The sequence below is a fragment of the Hippocampus comes genome, unplaced genomic scaffold (assembly GCF_001891065.2).
Source record: "Hippocampus comes isolate QL1 unplaced genomic scaffold, H_comes_QL1_v1.1 scaffold122, whole genome shotgun sequence".
Classification (NCBI taxonomy): Eukaryota; Metazoa; Chordata; class Actinopteri; order Syngnathiformes; family Syngnathidae; genus Hippocampus; species Hippocampus comes.
Window position 1 is genome coordinate 1,791,889 of NW_017842059.1, and position 24,548 is coordinate 1,816,436.

Genomic DNA, 24,548 nt, shown 5'->3' on the forward strand with positions numbered 1-24,548 from the left:
GCTGGTTCAAATCAAGTTTTGCTGACAGCTTCGCATCCTTGACACACAAGCGGTTAGAACTTCACGCATTGTACCAGACGGGGTGTGTTGAAACATAAACAAAAAGGAACCAAGTACCGAATGTGGGGCTCATTCCATCTGACTGATAAATGAATGAATGGATGAACTGCTTTTTCTGTGTAAGAAAATGTGATTTGCTTGATACGATCTTGAACTTGATTCTGGTCTGTTTAGTAACTCCCTCTACGAGCTATTTAAAAAAAAAAAAACTGAGATCCATATTCTTCATTAGATGTCAGAATACATCAGTGTGTAGATACTCTTGAAGTGGAATTATTTTTATGCTCATGTTATCTTTTTTTATACCAGATTAAGGTGTCAAGTTATTATTTACTTACAATCTCTCCATATATTTAAAAACAACAATTGAGTGGTTGAATGTTATTCTTGCTTTTGACCTGCTTAATTTGAATTTGTACAGTATTAAAGTTGAATTCAGTTTTTTTGTTTTCAGAGAATTGGATAAAAAGACTTGAAAATGAGAACGCAGTGCAAGACAATGTTTGCATTGGTTCTCATTCGATGTGAAAGCGCACAGGCCGTGGCCGGTGAGTGTGCGTTCTCGTTCGAGCATCCTCTGCTTTGAGTCGCACCTCTTCTCAGATGAGCTCATTGACAAAAAGCTGTGAGATCCTGTCTGGATTGTATGGACTGAAAATCAGAATGCACCGACAGCCGTCTTCTTCCTTGATGACAAAACCAAGCAATTGTGAAAAACGCTCAGTGAAAAGAAATGTGTGTCCATTTCACATTCCCTGAATTGAATGACTGAATATTTGAATTGAATATACGGTGTCGGATGATCCTCCAGTCTTAAAAGTATTTAAGGCAAGTAATTAGCAAGGCTGAGCGGTGGAGGGGTGTGAAAGTGACAGGAAACACATAAGGAGCTCCAGTGATCAAAGCTGCGGCTGGCCATTTGACAGGGAAGCGTCAAAGCCTCGCAGAGCTGAAAAGAACTTGGAAAGGATACGGGTTGGCTCTGGTTCTTCAAAGACAAGGCACAACCATGTGCACGCACACACAACACACACACACACACACACACACACACACACACACACACACACACACACACACACACACACACACACCGAGGCCACAACATCTCAAAGCGTATTAATACTTAAATAATGAAGATCTACTCTCACTTTAACCAAACTTAATTTCATGACGTGAAATCGGCGCCTGTTTAGTTGAACACAAAGCTGACAAACATACAGGAAGCTTGCATGACTTATTCTGTTGCAACGGATGTCAACCGGTGGATGCGCGGGTTTATTGTACCTTCGGGCAGCTGGGATAGGCTCCAGCACCCCCGCGGCCGTAGTAAGGATAAAGCGGTTCGGAAAATGAATGAATGAATCAATTTGCTTGACTAACCAAAAGCAATTGTGTGGAACAGGGTGAAAATTAAGATATTGATTGTTGACAACACAATGATTATTGACAATTGACAAAAGTATTCGTGGTCGAATGAGCACCCTTCCATGGAACAATTTCTCTCCACCACTACCATCTTCTCAGTTCAATTAACTTTGTGTCGAACCAATCAAACAGGAGATAGGACTTGAGCGTCTTCGTGAATCAGCTGTAGGGTGGTGGCCAGTGCATATCAGTTTTGTTTCAAAGGTCAGCTTGGTGAATGCAACAGTTGGCCTGAGAGAAATTTAACGGCCGCTAGGCAGCATATGGCGCTGAAAAGGATCCCTGGGGAGCCCGCGGGCTACCCTCGACTGTCTTTGACTCTCACAGAAGAATCACTTCTTGCAGCAGCAGCAGCCCAACTCGGGACCGACCTCCAAGCAGTGTTGGGCGTGCCTTCGGACTACGAACAGTTCCCAGTCCACAGCCGACAACTGGGTCTGCAGGTACGCGGGTCGCTGCGGCTTTAGGAGCCGCTTTGGGACACAGTTGGAGGTTGCTCAACAGCAACAGTAGCAGCAGCAGGCTGAACATCAAAAGCATATTTTATGTTGAGAAGTATCCGACCGGATTAAGAATGTTTTTTTTTTCCCCATTTATTCACTGAGGCACGTGAGTGTACAGTTGCAGACAGAAGTTTAAGTGACCTCATCATGGGCCTAAACGTCCGATTAACTTATATTTATTTTTATTGATTGATTGATTTGAATTTATTTTGGATTTTCTGTAATCGGCGGCATGGTGGGCGACTGTTTTAGCACATCGGCAGAGTGCAAAGGTACCGGGTTCAATTCCAGCTGCGGCCTCCCTGTTCACCCCGGGCCTGCGTGGGTTTTCTCTGGGTACTCTGGTTTCCTCCCACATTCCCAAAACATGCATGGCAGGCTGATCGAACACTCTAAATTGCCCCTAGGTGTGAGTGTGAGCGCGGATGGTTGTTCGTCTCTGTGTGCCCTACGATTGGTTGGCAACCGGTTCAGGGTGTCCCCCGCCTACTGCCTGAAGACGGCTGGAATAGGCTCCAGACTTTGGAGCATGGGGCTGGAAACGCATTTCAAGTGAAGAATGCAACATTCCTGTGAAGTCAATGGGTCGCAGGCTTGATGCAAGTAGATGTTATTGCAAGCAAGGGTTATGCTGCAAATGAAAGTGAATATAATCATGTTCCAATACTTTGGCTCAATTAAAAAGTGGGTGGCTTCAAACAAAAGCTGCCCTGTCTTGAATTGTTAAATACTTAAACTTTTTGTTGTTCCATTGATTTTCTGACCATGATGTCACTGCACCTCCTCAAGAAAAGCATTTAGTCGAGACAGTAAGAAAGAAGTTCACAAGAACTGCAACTGGGAAGTTATCGTTCCTTATTTTTCTGATGTTTATGAATCACAAATCTCAAAATCGATCAGTTCCAAATAGTCAATGCTTTTTGGGCTCTTGTTCAAAACGTGGCCGCGCGACTTCCGATCAGTTTTGTGCCCGAGGTTTACGTGTGTATTTTTTTTAACCTGCACCTTTTATCAGTCATTGCTTTTTATGAGAAATATCTGTATTTGTAGGCGCAACATGTATCATACCAACACAACTGCTTTCTCTACTGTTTAAATAGTTCTTGTAATTTTATTACAACATATTACAACAAAGTTTCAAACACAAATCCCTACATACAATAATGCACAAAACTGCACTATAGTTGAATATAACCAGACTCATACAGTGGCAACAAAATATATGGACATGACACGACCTCATGTGCCAGTACCGTGTATGTATATGTATTTACAGGTCAGGTTTCCTCTCATTCACTCACAACTCTCCCCAGTGTGGAATTCATTGAATATTGACTTCCCTCTTTGTGGAAAAGAGTAAGGCGTAAAACATTCTCCATGTTCCCATTCCCGATGTATGGACCGCATTTGCACTCTCAATGCTTTCCACACCCAAGAGCTTTGGGGAATCCTCAGCACAGAACTGAGACACATAGGGAGAGTAAATGGGGTGAAACGCGAACGTCGTCGAGCCTCGGCCAGTCCGACAAGACCGTCACGCGAGAGAATCAACACACATGGTCCAAATGCAGGTTTAGAGGCAGTTCTTCACTGCTCACAGTAGTAACATGACACGGGGCTGTGTCAATCTCCAGCGACACATGTGTTACACACTCCTAAAATCTTTTCATCCAATAAAATAAAATGGACAACATAGGACCACAGAAACGGAGTTAAAAATTGGATGAAAAGCACAAATGTTGAAAAGAAAAAAATGACAAATCCTTGGTCTCGCCTGTGATACGTTCCCAAGCTGAGTTTGTCAAAGCACCTGATCTGATCCCAGGGTGCCAAGCATCCCACCTCACAAAACTGACCGTTACGCCGTTTCCTGACTTCATGCAAAATAATAAAGGGGTTGTGTGGCAAAAATATTAGATGCATATTTCTTTCCTATGGTCCCATGATTCTTACATTCTTCTGTATTCACAGAATACGCAAGGTTTGAATACAGCACTGGAAACCATTGAGGCAATGACTGTCGCAAATTGAAAAAAAAAAACACCCCTCAGCTAAAACTTTTAACTATTCTTCAGTTCCTAAGGATTTTATATTTTGGGTGAGTGTGGTTGTGGTGGTGGGAGTACTGTCATCAAACATGTCAGGTTTCATACTCCAGTTTAGGCCTCTTGACTAGTGACCTATGAGGTCCTGCAGATGACTTCTACATGTAATATATACAGTAGTCAACTGCCGCTATATACAATCTTCATGTTTAAGCGATTTGGCAGTAGCATAAGAAACCCTGGTCTCGTTTACATCAACTACAAAATAAATTAGTTCAATGTATGTCTTGTGCTGTGCATCAGATTGTCACTGCTGAGGCAAGTTGCAGTTCGACTGCACGTGGTCCGTCATTTCTATTGGCTGATGAGTGAGTGTTATACTAGTCAGTCAGTTTCCCTGATGACAGAAGTGCTACGCGATGGTCCAAGAAGTACACGCACAAAAAAACAAAAAAAAAAACAAAACAAAACAGGGTGACCACATATCATCAGCTCCAATATTCCTCGTGGATGAATAATGAGCTGGAGGAAGAAAAAAAAAAAGGTGCTGATATTAACTCTCAGGAAAATAAGGTTAGGAGAGGGAAGAATTAAATAATAGGACAAGTGTACATTTCATATCTGGGATTGAATTCGGACAGCTGTACAGCATAAAGGCTCTGCACGCACAGGCTGCCGGGTGATCACTTTGTACTCATCACGCTCTCACAGAGTCAATACACAAAGACACTCACAGCATCCACACAACCGTCACAGCTTCAGTTCATCTGTGTTGAAAGAGTCTCGTTGAGAACGGCCAGGCACACGGCCGGTGAGTGCCACATTTACAATATTGTGTGTCTGAGTGTGCGTGTGTTAAGGGTCCATGGCTGGTCAAGGGTGTCCCCCCACTGCTGGCAGTGCAATGGCTCACGAGCCAGAGTCAAGCTTGGGCTGCGGCTCCTCTGATTGGCTCTTAGCGTTTTCGCATTCTTGGCTCAGCTCCTCGCCCATCTCCCCTATGTCCATTTCAGGGAGGTTTTCCTCGATGTGGTCCTCTGCGGCATCTTTACAGTACAGACACTCCTGAACACACACAGGGTCGCATTAAAGGTTCCGGTTAGTTGGCATGCTTTGACACACTAACCAGCCAGCAACAGATAAACAGCTGTACAAAAACAGGACTGTCAACATTTCAATGGTGTCTGAAATATTTCTGGGAATTTGGTTCGGACCTTCACATTGATAGCTGCAGGTAGCCCCCCTCTTCTCATCCAAGGGTGTTCCTCCAGCAGTTCTCGGCGCTGGTCTGAGGAGAAGTGGGGCTGGCTCTTCTGCATCTGTCTCAGCCGTTCCTTGTCTTCACGCAAAATTTTCTGAATGTCCCTGTGGATCAAGTCATGCACCATTTTCATGTTCTGCTTGCAGTTGAATGACAAGCCTTGGTTAACGCACTGCTAATTAAATATCCCCCCCCCCACCCCTGTTGCACCGAGTCGCTGCCGTTGACTCACCTGCATGGCATTTGGTACGTCATCATGACCTTGTCGTCGGCGTTGGCCATCAGCAGCCAAAGTGGCTCCTGAAGAACATATTTGATGAAATGCTTGCCCTCGCCTTTGGCTGACGTCGTGGCCTGTGATTGGCCACCGTCAGAATCTCCTTCTCCTCTCGTCTTGGCTTTGGTTTTCGTCTTCGGGTCATGTTCCAAAGAATCAATACTGCCAAAGTATTTGCTCGTGTTGCTGCTCCCTACGGAGAGTTTTAGGCAAACAAGTTGAAGCCAATTCAACAGGGGCTTCAAAAGCAGCTTTCTTTTAGCTTGGATCGGCAACGATGGACAAACCTGTTCTGCTGCCTGAGGCTCCGCTTGCTGATGTACCGCAGCCATTGCAACCAGAGCCTGATCCTGAGCCTGATCCAGATCCCGATCCGGAGCCCATGGACCCAGATGTTGCTGAACCGGTGCCAGAGTGAGAGTCCTCCTGCTCTTGAAGAAGGATATCCAGCAGGTCACAGGAGGACGAGTGACCGTCACTATGCGCGCCATCCTCTGGAGAATTAACCTGCATCATCATGCGACAAGAGAGAACACAGATAACGTCAAAGCTCTATGGAAAGCCGTTTGTATTCTAATTTCCAATATTGATATCAATTGATTGACTGATTGATTGGAAAGTTAGTTTTGGAGGTTGAGAGTCAGCTGGAAATCTGACTCACTTTCTCTAAGAGGACTGAATCACAGTCCACAAAAGTCAAAGTGCAATATGTGCGTTGGATAAAACTGCCACGAAGTATTTCCCATATGTTACCAGCTTCCACTACACGGCACTTGTTTTTAACTGTGGCGCAGTGCTAGAAAAAGAAATTCCTCGACCGCTTTGTCTGAGTGCTGGGATTTGACAAAAACGCTCAATGTTTATTTAAGCCGCAACCTTTTTGGCCCAGTTGTTGAGCTCCTATTTGTTCATACATGAACAGAAAGAGGAAGCCCACAGGCTACGCAGCCTAACAGGGTTAGATGAGTGACAAAAGGTGTCCACCTCCACAAAGGCGCTGCCCGATGAGTTAGCTTCTAAGCAAAACATTACATAAACAATGTGCTGTTGTGCCACACAGCTGACGTAAAAAGTGGCTGAGCCAAGTAAATAAATTCAAACGTAGATATTTAAATGTATGAAACTAATTGAAAAGGATGAAAATGGATGACGTTTTTTGCTGTGAGTTGGTTTTACAGACAGAAAACTTCATTTAAGAAATTTTTTTAAACACTTGTTGAAATGGTCTCTCAATTTACATTTTTGTTATTTAGTTCATTTTCGTGACCTAACTCTCTTAATGTTGAGGACCAAAGCATGTACTGATAAATGGATCTCAACTCGATATCAAAGACATCGAAAAAATGGTCAAACAGATTCCCATGCAGGTGCTTTGCCAGATAAATTACGACTTGATTCAAAACAATCTCTCACCAGCTGGAGATTTTCAGCCTTGGCTGACGCGGTTGTGCTCTTTTCCCCCACAGGTCCTGCTGAAGCAGAACACGCCGCCGTGCTGGTGCCGAGAGGCCCAGCAGAGGGCACCGTACTGTCCTGCCGTTCAACCGAGCGTTGGCCCTCTTCCATGCTCAGCAGATTGAGCTGCAGGGGCGAGCTGCACCGTGACTCAAAGAGTGTCGGTGATGTGGTGCGCTCACGTGCGCCGGATGCTGGGGTGGAGGAGCGAGATGCCGCCCCCTCTCTGGGCTCCAAACCTAAGCCTTTAGGGGCTTGGGTGCTTAGGCTATAAGGGAATGGCTGAGCTGGATATGGGGCCTGGGCTACAAACGGAGTCGGGACTGAGAAAGTTGGCTGGGGAGTGAAGGGCTGCTGGGCAGTGTAGGTGGCTGGGCGACCCTGGAAAGGCTGCTGGGATGGAAAGGCAGTCGGCACGGGGAAAATCTGTTGGCTGGTGAAGGGGGGTTGTGTTTGCAAGGTGTAAGCTGGCTGCGGGGTCTGAAAGGGCTGCTGGCCATTGAACTGAGGTTGTGTCTGGGTCTGCTCTGGGAAAAACGCTGGTCTGGGAGCAGGCCCCATTTGGCTCAATGGTCCCATTTGAGGGAAGACGTAATTTGGTAGCACAAAAGCCACCACCGGCGTAACGATGGGCGCGGGGAAAGGAGTGGCAGTCGGAGGGACTTGGCTGCTTTGGCCCTCCACAAAGCCCGTGGAAAGGGAGGGGTCAGGACGGGGGACCTGTGCTGGAGCAGCAGGTGTTGGTGGGTAGAGCTGGTACGCAGGTACCATGGCTGGGTAGGACACACTAAAAGCAGACAAGGACGCTTCCGATGGAGACCATGACGTTTGGTTGAGGCCCTGAAGAGGGGGGCGGGGTTTGCGGTTCGACACAGCGCTGTCTGACGATTCAGGATGCTTCATGCGTGGCTTCTTGGACTTCCTGTTGCGGTTCCCCCTTTTGGCAGTCGTCTCTGGCCGAGTGGCGCCCTGTTTGGCAGCACCTCGTAGTCCTGATGGTTCTGACGTGACACATTCGGAGGTCAGACAGTTGTACTTCACATTATCTGAACTTCACCAAAAAAGGTCATTCAGCACATCACAGACACACACACGCAGACAATAAATGCACTAATATGACAGAGCCATGAAAGACAAACAACACTTTGGACAGTTTGCAAGTCAACCAGGAAACCTTTGACGGAAGCCCTTCTCTCACCCACATGATTGGGCTAGAAAGCTTTTTGTACGCTTCACAGAGTCATTGTTGGATGACTCTGTTGAGGGGAAACTTGATCGGCCCGGACGTCAAACAAATCAAACGGTTTTACGATAAACTACAAGGAAGGATAATGAGTCAGGTCCTCTCAAATATTGGTGGACGTCACAAACATTTCACAGGAGTGCAAGATTTGGTGGCAACACAGCAATTTTCACTTCCTGTAGGTATAAGAGCTAGGCGTCCCTATACTTTAGCAATTGAAAGAGAGACAGCCAAGACGAAGGGCTCCAAAGTTCACGTGAAAGTAGAATGAGGTTGTCTCTTTCATGTGTAGGAGCTGAATGGCCCATACTTGAATTCAATGTCAGTGCGTATCCCAAGTAAAGCTACCTCCGTGATAAGGGTGAACAAGGTGATGTGGTTGTTCAGAAATGCTTGTTTACCTTCAGGATTGACTGGCCCCTTCTGCCTGTGCAGATGGGTGGAATAGTCCTTCTGGAACGTCCTGGCTTTAGAGAGTTCCCGGCAGCGATTGAGGAAGGCCTGCTCTTCTTTCTGCGTGTGGGCTGCCAGCACCTGCTTGGTCAGTCCCAGCCGCTTATAGGCCTCCTTCTCCTGGCTCAGCGGAGACACCACACTGACAGGCGGAGCGAGAGGTGCGGGACTCTCGGCCACGTCCTCAATGATTTCTGCCAAAACATCGCGTTCATAAGCATCAGTCGACATTTGGATCACTCTAATGTAATACCCTATGCTGCTCTTACACTCTCCTTTTTGCATAGCACCTTCTTACGGCTACAACATATTTGGTTGTATTAGCCAGCATTACAAGTCCTCATCTTATTACTTTGTTTCGTGTTCGGATTCGGAGGGAATTGTTATTTTTAACTGCAAATATAAAACTCACCAGACTCTGGTTGAGGCTTCTTGTCTCCCACATGCACAATGGTGCTGCTATAGCTACACTGAGATGTGATTGACACAACACTTTCTGCCTTGCTGGGTAAAGGAAGGGCTCCCATTGGTGCTCCAACCACTGCTGCTTCAGACTTCTTGAGCACTTTCATGTTTGACAATCCAGGCTGGGCCTCGAGCATCAAAGAATCTAAAGAAACGAGTCACACATCGTTGGCACATCACTAAATCCAAGAAAAGTGCATTCGAAGAAAAAGGTAGAGGGAAATTTCTCAAGTCTTCTTGCTGTGCTGGAACACAAATGTGTGTGCATGCATATATGTATACATACATATTTTAGGGGTGCAACATTTTTTAAGTGCATCATATCCAGCGGTCGGCAAACGTGATAGCTTAGCCCCATCACACATTTCCTCTAAATTCCCGATGGCCACCATTCCCCTGTTCGGGACTGAGGTGTTTTAACTGTCCGAAAAGTTGGCTGAAACCCGAGGATATTCACTGCTAGCACGCAACTACCCAGCCACCGTTGTTAAAAACTGGGAGGCAGATACACACTGAGAATTCTCACACAGTTTTCCAAATTTGGATGTAAATAACTTGAAATTAAATCTGAAAGTCTGCAGTTGAAGCACATCTTATTTGTTTCATTTCAGATCGATTGTATTGATGTTTGGACCAAAAAAGACCAGGATCGTATGTGTATATGTCCCATGAATGAGTTGAGCTCATTCATGTATGATTATCGACAAGGAAAAAGTAATAATACACATAATAATCGCTCCTCTATTGAACATGAATTATGACACATTTCAGTTGATATGCATCATACATAAGGCTTATTTAGCCGCCTATTTTACATTAGCAAAAACACCACCAAACAGAAATATCATAAAAAGCGCTTTAAATGCAACATGCAGAGAATGTATTTCTATAGTGTTGATTTTACTTAATTGCGCGAGTGTTCTGGAACGTAATGCTCACGATGGTTTATTTCTTATGCCTGCCACTCACTATAAGACACTATTTTAAATAATACAATAACCATAATAAAAACCTATTACTAACACGGTAAACATACAGTATAATTTCACGTTTAACCCAACATTTCAAGACACCGTTGATTTTTCGAAGAGTGAACGTGTACTCAACTGAAGCGAAAACCATGAGCACAAAACCAAGAAACGAACCAAACTGGGAATTTTGTAAACCGTTCCATCGCAAATGTGTCCGTGTGTGTAACCTTGAATTATCAACACACACCTGTGTTTGAACCACCAGGAGCTTGCACGGTGCCCTCTGGACACTTTTTGTCATCATCTGAGTTGGAGGAGGTGGTGTTTGAAGAAAATTGGTATTTCCTCTTCACAGTGATGGGGATGTTACAACTCTCCAGGTACCTGAAAAACGGTACAGGAGACTACTGTAAGTCTAGAATGGAAACATGACACAAACACAGATACACATACTCGCACAAACTCTTACCGGATAACACTGTCAAGGCAGCTAATCTGCTGGTAGGAGCAGACAGTCTGGTCTTTAAAGGTGAATTCATCCATGCTAGCCGCATTACTGTCTCTCGGTGCAGAATCCTTCAGACGCACCACTGGACTCTTTTGCGACACTGCCGTTGCAGAAAATGAATCATAAGCTCACGTCAGAAAGACACACAATATGCACGTAACAAGTTTAGCGCAACTAGCGTGTACAAAAGAAAACAAATGAGTTTTCTCACTATCCTGCACTTTCTGTGGGTTCGCTCAAGGTGCTATGTTAGGATTTTTCACAATTTTAAAGCACTCGGTCCAGTATGTGTGTTTAAATGGAATTTTGTTTTCCTTCTGACCACTTCTATGGAAGACAGTGAAACCTTCAAATGATCAGTTTTATTATTGAACCAAGCTCACCATCAGAGTTTTTCTTTTCGGGTTTGGATGGGTATGGAGCCGGTGATGGCGGAGGGGATCGCAGGCACAGCTGGGAGTCCTGGTTCTTGAGCATGTGAACTCCCTTACAAATCTCCTGGAATGTCCTTGTGGGCTTGGCCTTGCTCGTCTCCTCAGCTGTGTTCCCGGCTATCACATTCCCATTGCTTTCGCTGGATGAGCCATTGCTCACCTGTTGTTCGTGGGAGCCATTGCTGCCATGGCTACCATAACCACTGGATCCCATGTTGTGAACCGGCTAAGGATACAGTGGCCATTTAGAGGACTTTGCAAAAATCTGCATTGAACGATGTTTCAATAAACGATATATATCGTGTACATACTTGTAGGAGTAGCCTGTGGATCTGCTCACTAATTTCTTGGATGTCTGAGTCCATCATCTTCCCTTCACTGAAAGCCAGTGCTGCAAAAACATCTTCATTCACAGGGCCCCTGAAAATAATGTCAATCGTGTCAGTAAATGCTATGCAATGACTATGTAGGGTTGAGATGTGGTGCAACCAAATTTGCACACCAGATTCATGTGGCATCATGTGTGGCTGTCCAAAATAGCTATCGATTTGTTATTAGATCGACTACCCAACCACCAACCCCCTCCCCCCTTTGTTTTAGTATTGGCTTTTAAATCTTTCAGGGCATTTTAGAGTTTGTCATACAGGTGATGATGAACTATTTCAATGCGTGCCATCCATGACTATGAATGTGACAAATTAAAGTCTAATAACAGCTGCCACTTTGTTTTTTGTGCTTTGCAATTGGAAACTTAAAGACTGAGGACATGATGATATAATGCTCATCTTAAAATATTCACACATCCCCCACCAAAAAAATGGCCCACTACTTTTTCGCATTAGTGTGCTGTCGTGGTTGGCAGAATTGTAGATCAAAATCCAAACTGGCTATCAAAAAGGGTAACGTAACTTTAAATGTGTGCAAGCAAATACTTACATGCGGACTTTATGCCTTCCAATGACAAAGGAAACTTTACGGCTCCAGGGGTTAACAAAGCTGGACCAACTCGTGTCAATTGTGATGTATTCCCCATTTCTTGCACAGAAGCGTATTGACGAGTGGTCAAATGGTTGACCAGCATACTTCAGAACTGTTGGTGAAGGGAAAGCGTGTGAGATGGTATCGTCACAGAATATATATTTTTTTGAGAAATTTAGTCGTCATAATTAGTACAGCCCGATCGTACAGACTGTATGAATCCTAAGAAAGAAAATTGAGCCTTACTCTTGCGATGCACAGCCAGCATGATAGGTCGATCACTTGGGTGCAAATTGAGCAGCACGGGTGTTCCGATCAAGTCCTGGGGGAGGTAACCCAACAGCGGAACAGCCCTGGCGGGGGATTTTGAAAGTCAAGAGATTGTTTCCCCATGCGCAAGATAGGGTCATGCACAAAGGTCACAAAGGCGTTCTCTTACTCACCTTTCATCCACGTCCTGAAAAACACAGTTTGGCGTGTGTGTGGTGGTGAAGATGCGCTTGTCAGGAGGGATTCTGGGTGCTAGCAACAAAGGAAAAAAAAAGAGACGTGTGCTTAAATTGAACGAATTTAAAGCGTGGATGGGGAAAAGGACATTTTTCATAGTTAAACTGAGCCTTGTCAAATCCATGTTTCTAAAGTAGTAATGATGGGCCAATGCAATGATTTGTGGTCTCACCTTCATACCCAGAGTGTACCCTCTCTGCCAGCAGGAGGCAGCAGAACTGCTCCTCAGACAATTCTGCATCTTGGACTTTCATGAGGTAAGGAGTCATGCGAAAAGGGTAGTACTGCATATCCCCATAGTGCTCCTTTCCACCGCTGAAACACATACATGACCATTTCATTTAGTTTTGTTCCATTCAAATTACTCAAGCGGACTTGCACTTGTCGCCCTGTTGATGCGTTATGTCCTAGTATGGGTGAGAGAAAATTGGGGCTCACGAGCATGGTGCAGGTGCACACCAGGCACCCCTCAAGAGCTATTATTAAATTTGCTCACTGGTCATTCAACATTGTGATTTCTTGGGAATATTGTAAAAGTAATCATTTACAAATGTTAAGACTTGCCGAGGTTCAGAGATATTAATTGTTACATATTGATATGTATCTCTTTTTTTCAAACTTTTACGAGTGTGTCATTAACATGATCAGACTTGTCTGCAACGTCTGCACAACCATTATAGTATTGCAAGTAATGCACCGCAATCACGTTATTTCTGCTTGATGACTCTCCACATTGTTGCATAGCTGTTCTTGGGTGCGCAACTGCTGAGTGGCACCCTTACATGACGCAAAGACTTTCTATACTTATTTGTTTGTCGTAGTTGCTTGTTAGTGCAATTACTAGTGACAGTCATGATACTGGAGACAAATTCCTTTGTGTGTTTTACATAGTTGGCCAATAAATATGTTTCTGATCAGGGCCTTGAAGGAGACGAATATCAGCAATCATTAATATTAACATATGACGATTAAAGGTAGTTTGAGCAAATTTGCTATTTATGTGTGCATTAAACTGGTAGCCCTATAACATTAATGAGAACCCAAATTGTAGTAGTTTTCTAAAAAGGATGGTGACCCCTGGTTAAACTTTTGACTAGTGACCCAAGAGCACTTTTTTGTCATGGAAAATCAAGCAGCCCAAATTAAGTCAAGTGCAGTAAAAAGGAGCTGAATATCAGGTGCTCACAGCTACTACCCCACACACTCTCTCTTTGCTCCGGCTCAGTGCTACTTCGCTTACTCGGGCATTGTTCGAGCTGAAATCGATGAATCACAAAATCTGCTGTGTGCTCTCACTCACCTGATGCGGCAAAAGAAGGATTTCTCCTGCATGCACTCCGTGGGAGACGACTCTGGATAAGGGAGGAGAGTGGAGAAGCAGGATGACTATATCATCAAAAGTGTGCATTTGCACAATCAACCATGCGTTCAAGTTTTTGATGAGACCAAAATGTCAGCGAGGTCCTACTCATGACATTTACTGGCCAATAATAAATGTGCCCTGTTGCCCCACAGAAACCAAACTAGGGCTGTCCCAATTCAATCATGATTGGAAATTGGGGCCAATCACATTAAGCCGATAAATATTAGGTGAAAAAGATCTTTTTTTTCACCCCATTAATTTTTAAAGGTCATGAACTGATAAATAAATGCAGAGGAACAATGATAATGCTAAATGAACGAGCAATAGTTGTTCGTACATAAATCCACAAAAACGAAGAGGAGATCAGATGTTTACTTATGGGGCGAATTGATTGATAAGGGAAAATAAGTGTAATGGCGGCGACTGACGAAGCAAAACGTAGCTGCTGCCTGATGACATTGCTCTAAGGCCACACAGTAAAAGAACGACATTGGAGCTTTCCATGTGGAACAGAGATTTATGTTTCACATTTACATACTAGACTATGTAGTTGTTCTATTTTAGGCCCCAACCTGGGATTTCACTTGCTTATATTTGAGACTGAATGTGAGGCTATCCTCTTAGAAGTACTGTTAAGCGCCCTAGATTTACTTCTACAATGCTGCACTGTGTGGGATAGATTCATTGACCATTTAAAAAGTATGAATTTTGTTACGGCACTCACTAAGTCTAATTTCTGATATTAGGTCTTCCATTTTAGTTTGTTAATTTAAGAGAAGATATGTAAATGATTTTTGCCTGTATCATTTTTTTTGTGCGTCACCACTGATATGCTATAAAAAGATATTTGTTTACTTGGTATCACCTACTATTGTACTAGTCGTGAGGCAATGTAAAAAGGTTTCATGTATGGATATTTGAATAAACATACAACAATTGACAATATTTTTTCTTAATGCAGTGGCATGGTATCGAACTGTTTTCTTTGCAGATAGACAGAATCAATAGACTTGGAATCATGATGAAAAAAATATGTATGATTGGTACATCCCTAAGCCAAAACTTTAGTGAGACAGCAAAAATACAAGCTGTATTGGATGTGTTAAATATGATTTTTTTTTTTGGAGATATGTGAAAACAGCAGGAGGCGGTATGATACCCAATAAAACTGACAAAAAGCTCAAACCCTTGACACTAAAATAGGTATATCATACAGTAACCTCCAAAATTATTGGCACCCCTGGTTAAGATGTGTTGAAAGTCTTAACATGAACTTGATTTTTACTGCATAAGCATACTCTCATACTGAAAAGTGCAAACATGGTACACCAGACACAAAATCAAGCTCCTCTCGTGGCCACCTCAGTCCCCAGACCTCAACCCCAATGAAAACCTGCGGAGGGAGCTAAAGAGGAGGGGACCCAGGTTCTGGATGATTCAGAGAGATTATGCAAAGAGGAATGGCCACAGATCACTCTTTCTGTGTTCTCCCATCTTGTGAAACATTATAAGGAGTACATTAGATGCTGTTTTGTGGGGAAACGGGCTGTACAAAGTATTAACGTCAGGTGTGCTCATAATTGCGGCACACATGATTTGTTGTCAAAGAATTATTTATCAATGTGGGATCCCCCCCCCCCACTGACTAAATGCACTTAAATTAAGCGGTGGATTTTTTTCTCTTTTTTAAAGTTTTATTTTGGTCCTATATTATTGAAAAAAAAAAAAAAGAATTCATGAGAAGCTAAAAAAACATTTTAACTAGGGGTGCCAATAATTATGGAGGGCAGGGTATATAAATACCGAGAATAAACAGCATATAATACAAAACAGTGTGGCAGGTGTTTGTCCATGTGCATGAATTGATTTGTGTTATATTGCTCATGGAAATGAAATATGTGTTATGTGTGTACGGGCATGTGTGAGTGGGTGGCTCATGTGAAAGAAATGGATGATTTTTTACATGTGTGCAGGTGGTGAGATTTGGGTTTCATGTGGGTTTTCCACGTGCCTGTTGCAGATGGTGGCAATCCAACCTCCATGCAACGTATTAAAGGGCAACACTTCTACCCATTTAGAAATTGCTGTTACCTGCTCCGGTGCACATGCTCCACGAAGGCAACCGGTACGGCGTGGTGAAGCTGTAGAACACGCTCACGTCCTGAGGTGTCAAGAATTCCACAAACTTGGCATTATGGAACACCTCGCGCTTGCAGTTTAAGATGGTCGCAGCCTGATCGGAGATGTAAACTATTTTTCCGGTGATTAGTGAGACAGCCACAGCAAAGATGTCCTGGAAGACACAAAGTGCATTGCTGTACAGTGCCGTTAAAAACTTCAAAAGAAAAACATAACTTAACAAAAATGTTTATATATATATATATATAAACAATTGACAATTTTGTGGGGCAACATTTTATCGGAAATGAATCCATATGAAGCCATCACCGATGTTTGACCGAGGAACTTACAGTGTTTCTGAGGGTGTATTCAGAAGTGATGCTGTTGATTTCCTCAATGGTGTAAGATGACACTTCAAACCCAGGTGGTTGGCTGTCGTTGATCATTAGCATCTGGTAATACTCCTCATTGGCTGTAAGCGGGGAAAAAAAACACCACATCTATAAAGCTGTAATTGTAGAAGTTGATGCAGGACAGCATTTGCTCAACAACCAAAGACAACGCTGATTCGGTGTGGTTGTTGTGGACTCACACAAGATGGCTGAGCAAGATGGAAGTCTTACCTTTCACCTGCTTGACACACCGTAGAGCATATTTGAGTGTGTTGACAGTGGTGGACTTGCCCTTGCTCCTCTTCTCCATGGGCAAATGCATTTTCAGCTCCTTCAGGGTCTTGAAGAGCTCCTTCTGTGTCTTTGCTTTAGCCGACTGTTCGCTGCTGCAGAGCGTACACGAGACAAATCCACGTGCATCAGAGAAAAAGGGTCTCATCAATGCTGGCACGCTCCTGAGCGGAGGTATAAACTGGCTGAGGAACGATGATGGGATTGACTGGCACTGAGGTGAGTGAGTGAGATGTGGATGTGGAGGAATTAAAGAGCCCTTTCCTCGAACAGCTGAGGCTCAATTACTTTGGTGAAGGGCGAAAGGACGAAATGGAAATGGACGGAAATGTGGCTGACTGTTCAAGTTCTGAGATTCACTTGAATCTATCACACGTTAAACATAACTTTGAAAGACTGATATTAATGCATGCAATCAAACCATGATGATGACTGCACTAGTGACTTGCAGTCACTTGTATGTGGTTAACCAACAACCACACTAGCTACAACTGCTGGCATATAGGCCCTCTTGATTGCGAGTTGAACTGGGAGCTGTAAATGTGTTTAAGGTGTCCACTTACCTGCAACCACTAGTAGATGGGTTGTCCTGCTCAGAGCTCACCAGACTGAAGGCATTGGAGCTGCTGGGTGGTGAGGGGCTGTGAGAGTTCGAGCTGTAGAATTGAACAACACGTTATTGACAACGTTGGGAGCACGGTGTAGGAACAGTAAGAGGGCCACAAAAAAAAAGGTACGCAAAACATCAAGTGATCTAGGAACTTGTTTGAAAGTGTCAGACGATGTGAATTTAGGTAAAGAGATTGATTATGCATGGAAAGAACACAATGAGTCCTTTTTAAATTAATTAAGCCAATTAAGAGTCCATTCAAGAGTCTTGAATGGTTTTCATCGAACTCCATGACAGTCAGTGCAAAACATGCTGTGGGTCTGCGTCTTGAACTCCCAGAAATTGTATTATAAAAGATGTGGAGTATTTTCTGTCTGAATTACGCCAAGAATGTCCTTGGAGAAGAGATGCCTGAGATTTAATTTGCAGATTTTTCCATGCTCAAAAGCTACCAAGGTGCTCATGATCCCAATGGCCATTAGAGGGCTCTCCAGGAAACCAATTTGTCCACAACGTTGTCAACGTTCCTAAATTTCACATTGCAATTCTACTGACCAAAAACATCAGTACAACACTGTACAGCTAATAAGTTGACGTCATAAATAAAATGTCTGTTACTTTAGACTTAGGCTTCATACAGATACTCTTGAAATCTGTACGCGTCTGCAATACTTTAAGAATTAAGGTGCTGGTGAACAAAACGATTCTGTCACTGGCATCTTAAGTCTGAACAAGGCAGACAGTTTTGCAGCCATGACTCATCGAAGAGAAAATGGTCCGTCTATTACATTTAATGATCCATACTTCCATGACCGAGACGGTCCGCTTCAACAAAACGGCGGAACATTTGTGCACGACTGAGTGCGTTCGAGTGCTTTCACCTCTTGTTGCTTCCCGATGACTCGTGTAGAGCGGAATCCTTCCCATTTCCATTTGAACTGCCCACAGATTCATTGCCATGAGACTCATTTCCATGCGATTCGTTGCCATGGGATTCTGTCCCACTTCCGCTTGAGCCGGCCATCTCGACATCTTCGTGTAAGCGGGTGCGCTTCCTTTCATCATGCGGAGAACCGGGCGAGGCGGGGTGCTCCTGGCTGCTGTCGCTCCCCTCGGAAGCCAACCCCAACTCGGGTTCCATGTCACCCCCGTCCCTCCTGCCACAACCCTCACTGTAACTGCTGGCCATGCGGTGCAGTTGGCTGATGGTGGAGCACGGAGAGACCTCTCCTTCCTCCACCTGAAGGATGACCCTTTCACGGGACCGTTCCCGCCCGTCCAGGGTTGAATAGCGGTAATGCTGAGGATCACTCTTCTCTGACATGGAATGGGACAAAGGACAGGAAATAGGAGTCTAGGCTGTCTTCCTCATGGCAGCAACCACAAATGGAATTGCAGTGGGGTAGTTGAGCCCTCACCAGGAAGGACGTTCTCTACATGAAAAGGGAACATGTACATTTGGCATTATAAAGTCATGCTCAACAACAAATAACCCAAGCCTAAAGAAAGCAGCAATCAATAATGGTTAAGAGAAAGTTGACATGAAAAATTCAGCGGTTATGACTGTGATCTGACAGTTTGGCAGTGGATGCTAAAGGAAAGGGCACCGTCTCCCAAAATAACTCCTGTTGTGCATGCACACACATTCACACACAGGCTGCAACTACCCATACCTCAAAACTTCTATTATTACAAATACAGGTAACCTTTCTGGGTGAAGATTTTCAATTGAAAGGAACGTATGAAGCTACAGAAACGAATGAACCTCCCAAATATAAATAGCATTTGTAATTCCCATTGTTGTACTCTCGGTAAAATGCCCATCCGCCATAGAACACATTTGGACGCGTAAATTCTTTCTAAATTGCAGCTTTGCCCCTCTACTATTAGGTATTCCACTGGAAAACCTTAGATAGAGATCCTATGCAAACATGGTAAATTATCGATGAGTTCACCTTATGTAACGCAGAGATGTACTGCAGAATTGACTTATTAGGCCCAATTCGATACAGATGATGTACAATTCTGTATGCCTGATAGCAACCCTTCCTGTATATTGCAGTAACAGCTGAAATGTCACTTTAAAGGAAGGACAACTTACAGTGTGTCACATCCACTTGAAAGAGATAATACAACCCAACATAAAAAAAGAGGCTATTTTCAAAAGCTTAGTATTTTCCACCCCAACTTTAGATTTCTTTAGGAGGTATTTCCAGTATATTTGTTGAATCCAGCCTGCAACAAGCACTGCAGAAAAATCCAGGCAGCCTGCATCTACGTTTATGTAAGACAACTTCGGCAATCTGATCACTATACACTCTTTACATAAGCACCTGTGTGCAACCTTATGACGAAAAAAAAACCACAGGTAGTAATGTTTAGTTTTCTCTTGACGAATCCAATAAATTCTAAGCAACGACACATCCTACTGCTTTTGTCTAAATTGCAGCTTTGCCCCTCTACTATTAGGTATTCCACTGGAAAACCTTAGATAGAGATCCTATGCAAACATGGTAAATTATCGATGAGTTCACCTTATGTAACGCAGAGATGTACTGCAGAATTGACTTATTAGGCCCAATTCGATACAGATGATGTACAATTCTGTATGCCTGATAGCAACCCTTCCTGTATATTGCAGTAACAGCTGAAATGTCACTTTAAAGGAAGGACAACTTACAGTGTGTCACATCCACTTGAAAGAGATAATACAACCCAACATAAAAAAAGAGGCTATTTTCAAAAGCTTAGTATTTTCCACCCCAACTTTAGATTTCTTTAGGAGGTATTTCCAGTATATTTGTTGAATCCAGCCTGCAACAAGCACTGCAGAAAAATCCAGGCAGCCTGCATCTACGTTTATGTAAGACAACTTCGGCAATCTGATCACTATACACTCTTTACATAAGCACCTGTGTGCAACCTTATGACGAAAAAAAAACCACAGGTAGTAATGTTTAGTTTTCTCTTGACGAATCCAATAAATTCTAAGCAACGACACATCCTACTGCTTTTGACATGCTCTTAAGTTGGGATCAGAGGAGACCTCCTATTGGCTGCAGCAAATAACCAGTCCGCAGCAAGGAGTGTCAACAGGTTCCAGCCATGTTAGCCAATCAGCGGATTTACAGCAAACACGTCTCCTTTGCTCTCAAATTAAAAAAATAGTTTACATAACAAATGTTTAATGTATGATATGGCACATTATTGCAAGGGCACTTGTTACCATATAAATCCACCCAAACATGAACCCATGACAATATAATCTAACAAATAATAAACTGTCCATCAAATTAACAGTCTCTCACGCCATAAAAATCAGACAACATTTCAAGGAAAGCATTATAGAACAGTATTTTCGCCAGAAGAAGAAAAAGAAAAAAATCAACATATAATAATCAAATTGGCCTTTGGTTTGCTGCCGTATAAAATCCGAAACAAAACAACTCAAGATGCTGCTTAAAAAGGCAGAAACACAAATAAGATTTCCGACACTACACTCAAAGACAACAAGAGCATGGATAAAACTTACCACAGACCCCTTCCAAAAGGAACACACAACCAATGGCAAGGGAAGAAAAAACGTAATTTCCAAAGGAAAAAGCCTCAGCGTTCGCTAGGAACAAACTCACAACTACCTAACTCTCAGAATGACAGAATGAAACTGAAGTCAAATACTGTAGTGCTTGCAGCTCTGCATCATCATTCAGAGGCTGAACCAGCTCTCACAGCATTATACAACGGCTGCTCCAGTCACATGGATTTGGACCCAGTGCGGCTCCAAGCTACTGTTGCCTTGTTTCATAAAACCAAATGCTTCATCCAGGAGTGGCACTTTCTCTGCATATTACTGACAGAAATTCTAAGAATTAAACAACAAAAGTCTCACAAACACAGAATTAATAAATTGTATTTTCTGTCTCTTGTTTGGTCACTATCAGCACGAACGCACAACATAAAACCAGACATATATAATTACATAGTTTTAGGAATAGGTAGATTCTCTATTACTTAGGATTGACTTCGATTTCAATACTAAGTATACAGATACATTCCTCTAAGTGACTTCCTGCATTATAAGACAATTGCAAAATGTGTCAGAAGTTCAAAATGGAAACGCCACAGTTCAGAAAAAAAAATTCGAGATATTTACAATTAGTGAACTCAAAAGTTTTGTACACCTCAACCTGATTTTGACAGTCCAGTGCGGAAGGAAACGTAAAAGTTTCCCTTTAAGATGGAGGCCACATGAGGCCTTAGCAAAAAATAAAATAAAATATACACACACCTATATATGTATATACGTGTGTAATATATATATATATATATATATATATATATATATATATATATATATATATATATATATATATATATATATATATATATATATATATATATATATATATATATATATATATATATATATATATATATATATATATATATATATATATATATATATATATATATATATATATATATATATATATATATATATATATATATATATATATATATATACACACACACACACACACACACACATACACACACACACACACACACGCGCATTAATCATTCCTACAACGGATGCAAAATTGCCCATTTCAATCAGCTATCTTCGAACATAAAATAATATGGTAATTTCTACATTTCTAATCGTTATACATGAATGGGGCGATGTGTAATAAAGGCTTCCACAATAGACGTAATTGTAAGATTATATTGATGGACATCGATTATTTCGCATACTTGCATGTGATTGAACTTTAAATGTAAGAAAATATACGATTAAAAACACCTGAAATGGGGATAAAAAACATCCCTTCCTCCCCCCTCACCCACAGTGACCTGCTATTCACAATCCACACACACGTTGACCTGCAATCCACAGCACGGTACACTGACACAGTTATGTAAAATTGACGATACTGCCCAAAAGCAGACACAAAAACAACATTCGGGTGGCCCCAGACGGCCCACGTCACGCAAATGAACCTCATCTCCCTCTATAGGTAATCACATCATGATAAAATGTGATTTTTGCTTTAAAAAACTAAAAAAAGTAGAGCAAGCTAAATGGCCGCGCATGCGCAGATCGGATTTAGTTATGCAACTTATTTTTACGCTCTTACTATATGTACGACGAGGAATTTAAGCAAAAACTCACCTGATTTATCGAAATAAAGTCCCCTTTCTGGACGTGTCTTGTGTCATTTGTAAGTAAAGCCGAAAGGCGAAAACAAGATCCGCGTAAAGCTCGGTATTCGTCAATGGGAGAGGGCATTCAGACAGGCTGACACAGTAGTCGGCGGTTCCTCCCCCGGTTCCCTCCGGTTTAGACACACAAGCCAATCAGCGAAGTCGCAGCGCGACCTCAATTGAGACCCCGCCTTTACCGTTGTGCAATTGGTCGGAAAACCTGTGTTTCCATGGAAAACATGACGAAATTACTAAGAGCGGAGCTCATTGCCCAATGGACCTGCCAATCATTTTATATAAACAAGCCAACCTCCGCACGTGGAATCCCATGTTACGTGTCTCGTGTGGTGTGAGCCGGTAGTTGAGACTCCGACACAACGCGTTACAAGCTGGAATTACATAAAGACTAAAGTATGACTTTTCAGACCGTAAGTGGAGAGTCACACATGAAGCGCACTGACGATTGGCTATTCACCTTTTCACCCTTTCGTAACATGCGATCAAAGCACTTTGAAACACCCCACATGTTCGCTATTGCTACGAAAACATGAATTGCCAGGGGTAGTTATTTAAATAGGTTGTGCAAGTTGTTTTAAACTACTGCACGTTGATCATGTGAACAAATTATGACAAATTAATCGTTAGTATTCATGGATAACGAGGAGAGTGAGTCATTCGTTACAGTGTGAAAAGTCCACTGACGGGAAGACGTTTTGACTCCGTGGTCCGGCACTCACATAAAACGTTGAGAGTTTTGATCCACTATGATGTGTCAACATTAATTTAGAGCCCTAAGATCGTGCTCAACAAACTAAAAAAATACAGAGTTCCTCATTTTCTGCTCACTGCTTTGCAAATACATTAGGCCTACCGTTATGAAAAAAGTACACTATTTAGAAATTATTGATCTGGTCTCGTGTGCCAATCAGAGTTGTGATTTAAGGTTTTGGTGGGCCTCAGAAGATGTCAACTTGGGCCCCAGCACTCTTAACATTGGGAACTGAATGTTTTGGGTTCGATTTGTAAAATGTCAAAAAGTAGGCAAACATTTTTCTTTCTTAAAGTCCAGTCTCTATTCACGTGTTTTATTCAAAACACAAATATAATTTGTTTGCTTTCATGAACGACCTGGGAAATCACAAAGTATTACCATTGGCTGAAAACCATAGGATTAAGACTCTTTAAAATGATCCTAAAAGAATTAGCTTTAAAACGTTTTTCCTCTTTCCGATTTGTGTGCAAGCTTGGTGGGAACAATGATGCTTTGCTGATTATAATTATTTTTTGACCATTGGCTGTTTGACCTTCGTGATGGTCGTGCGCTTGTAATGTATGCTCTCATTTATGGGAATTGCTAAGGAAAATTAGTCGAAATCAGGAGTGTTATGAATATATTGTTGAGATTCTTTTTAATTATTGTGCTGCTGAAGGTGCTGAAAAGTTAAGTCTCATTTTACTCAGTATTAAAGAAAATATCACAAAGGTATTGAGGGGAGAGAAGCAATGCTATGTATATATGTACACATTACATGAGCTTTTTTTTTTTTTTTTTTACATTTATGGCCACATAAAACAGACAGAAAAGGCTGATGTGCGGCCATGAAGTCGATATAATGAGCGCACAAAGTACTAATTTGTGGGCTAAATTCACATAAACAACTTTTACATTTGCGTAAGCAAACGGCATGCACCTTTACCGGATGTTGACCTCGGTGCCGGAAATCCTTAATGACAAGTGTCTTTTAGTCGTCTGTTCTCATCAATAGCCCGGAATGCCCGTTTTTTTTTTTTTTTTTTCCCCCCCAGAATGTTTCTGGAGCTCATTACTATAGCCTAAAAGAAAATGCACTCTTACTACTGTATCCCTGTGCAGGTCGTTGTTTTGAGCCCAGGCCTCAACTTCTACTTTACCATTCATATAAAAGAAGGTCTCAATTTGCTGACTCAATTGTACAGATGTTTGTGTATATGACCTGTG

The 24,548-nt window shown here is 42.6% G+C and overlaps 1 protein-coding gene across 2 annotated transcripts; it reads right to left on the reverse strand.

The window, feature by feature from the left end:
* Positions 1-3,082: 3,082 nt before the first annotated feature.
* Positions 3,083-22,704, reverse strand: LOC109510843 (period circadian protein homolog 2-like). Of its 2 annotated transcripts, XM_019861491.1 has the most exons (22): positions 22,539-22,704; positions 18,247-18,798; positions 17,319-17,411; positions 16,696-16,850; positions 16,423-16,544; positions 16,043-16,244; positions 13,889-13,940; positions 12,761-12,903; positions 12,525-12,603; positions 12,328-12,434; positions 12,040-12,193; positions 11,415-11,523; positions 11,053-11,329; positions 10,631-10,769; positions 10,409-10,545; positions 9,138-9,335; positions 8,674-8,919; positions 6,988-8,030; positions 5,862-6,081; positions 5,530-5,767; positions 5,251-5,401; positions 3,083-5,101 (listed from the first exon to the last, which is right to left on the reverse strand). In XM_019861491.1, the coding sequence occupies exons 2-22, from the start codon at positions 18,687-18,689 to the stop codon at positions 4,946-4,948; spliced, it is 4,464 nt and encodes a 1,487-aa protein (XP_019717050.1). In that variant the 5' UTR covers positions 18,690-18,798; positions 22,539-22,704; the 3' UTR covers positions 3,083-4,945. The 2 variants fall into 2 exon arrangements, with proteins under 2 accessions (XP_019717050.1, XP_019717051.1); XM_019861492.1 differs by lacking the exon at positions 9,138-9,335.
* Between the last annotated feature and the right edge of the window lie 1,844 nt (positions 22,705-24,548).

Coding starts and splice junctions, on each gene's coding strand:
- LOC109510843 (XM_019861491.1), bottom strand. CDS start 18,689: ATGTCAGAGAAGAGTGATCCTCAGCATTACCGCTATTCAACCCTGGAC. Junction 16,545..16,695: donor GTGTGTCAAGCAGGTGAAAG/GTAAGACTTCCA, acceptor CCCCGCTTACAG/CCAATGAGGAGTATTACCAG. Junction 12,194..12,327: donor GCTGGCTGTGCATCGCAAGA/GTAAGGCTCAAT, acceptor CTTCACCAACAG/TTCTGAAGTATGCTGGTCAA.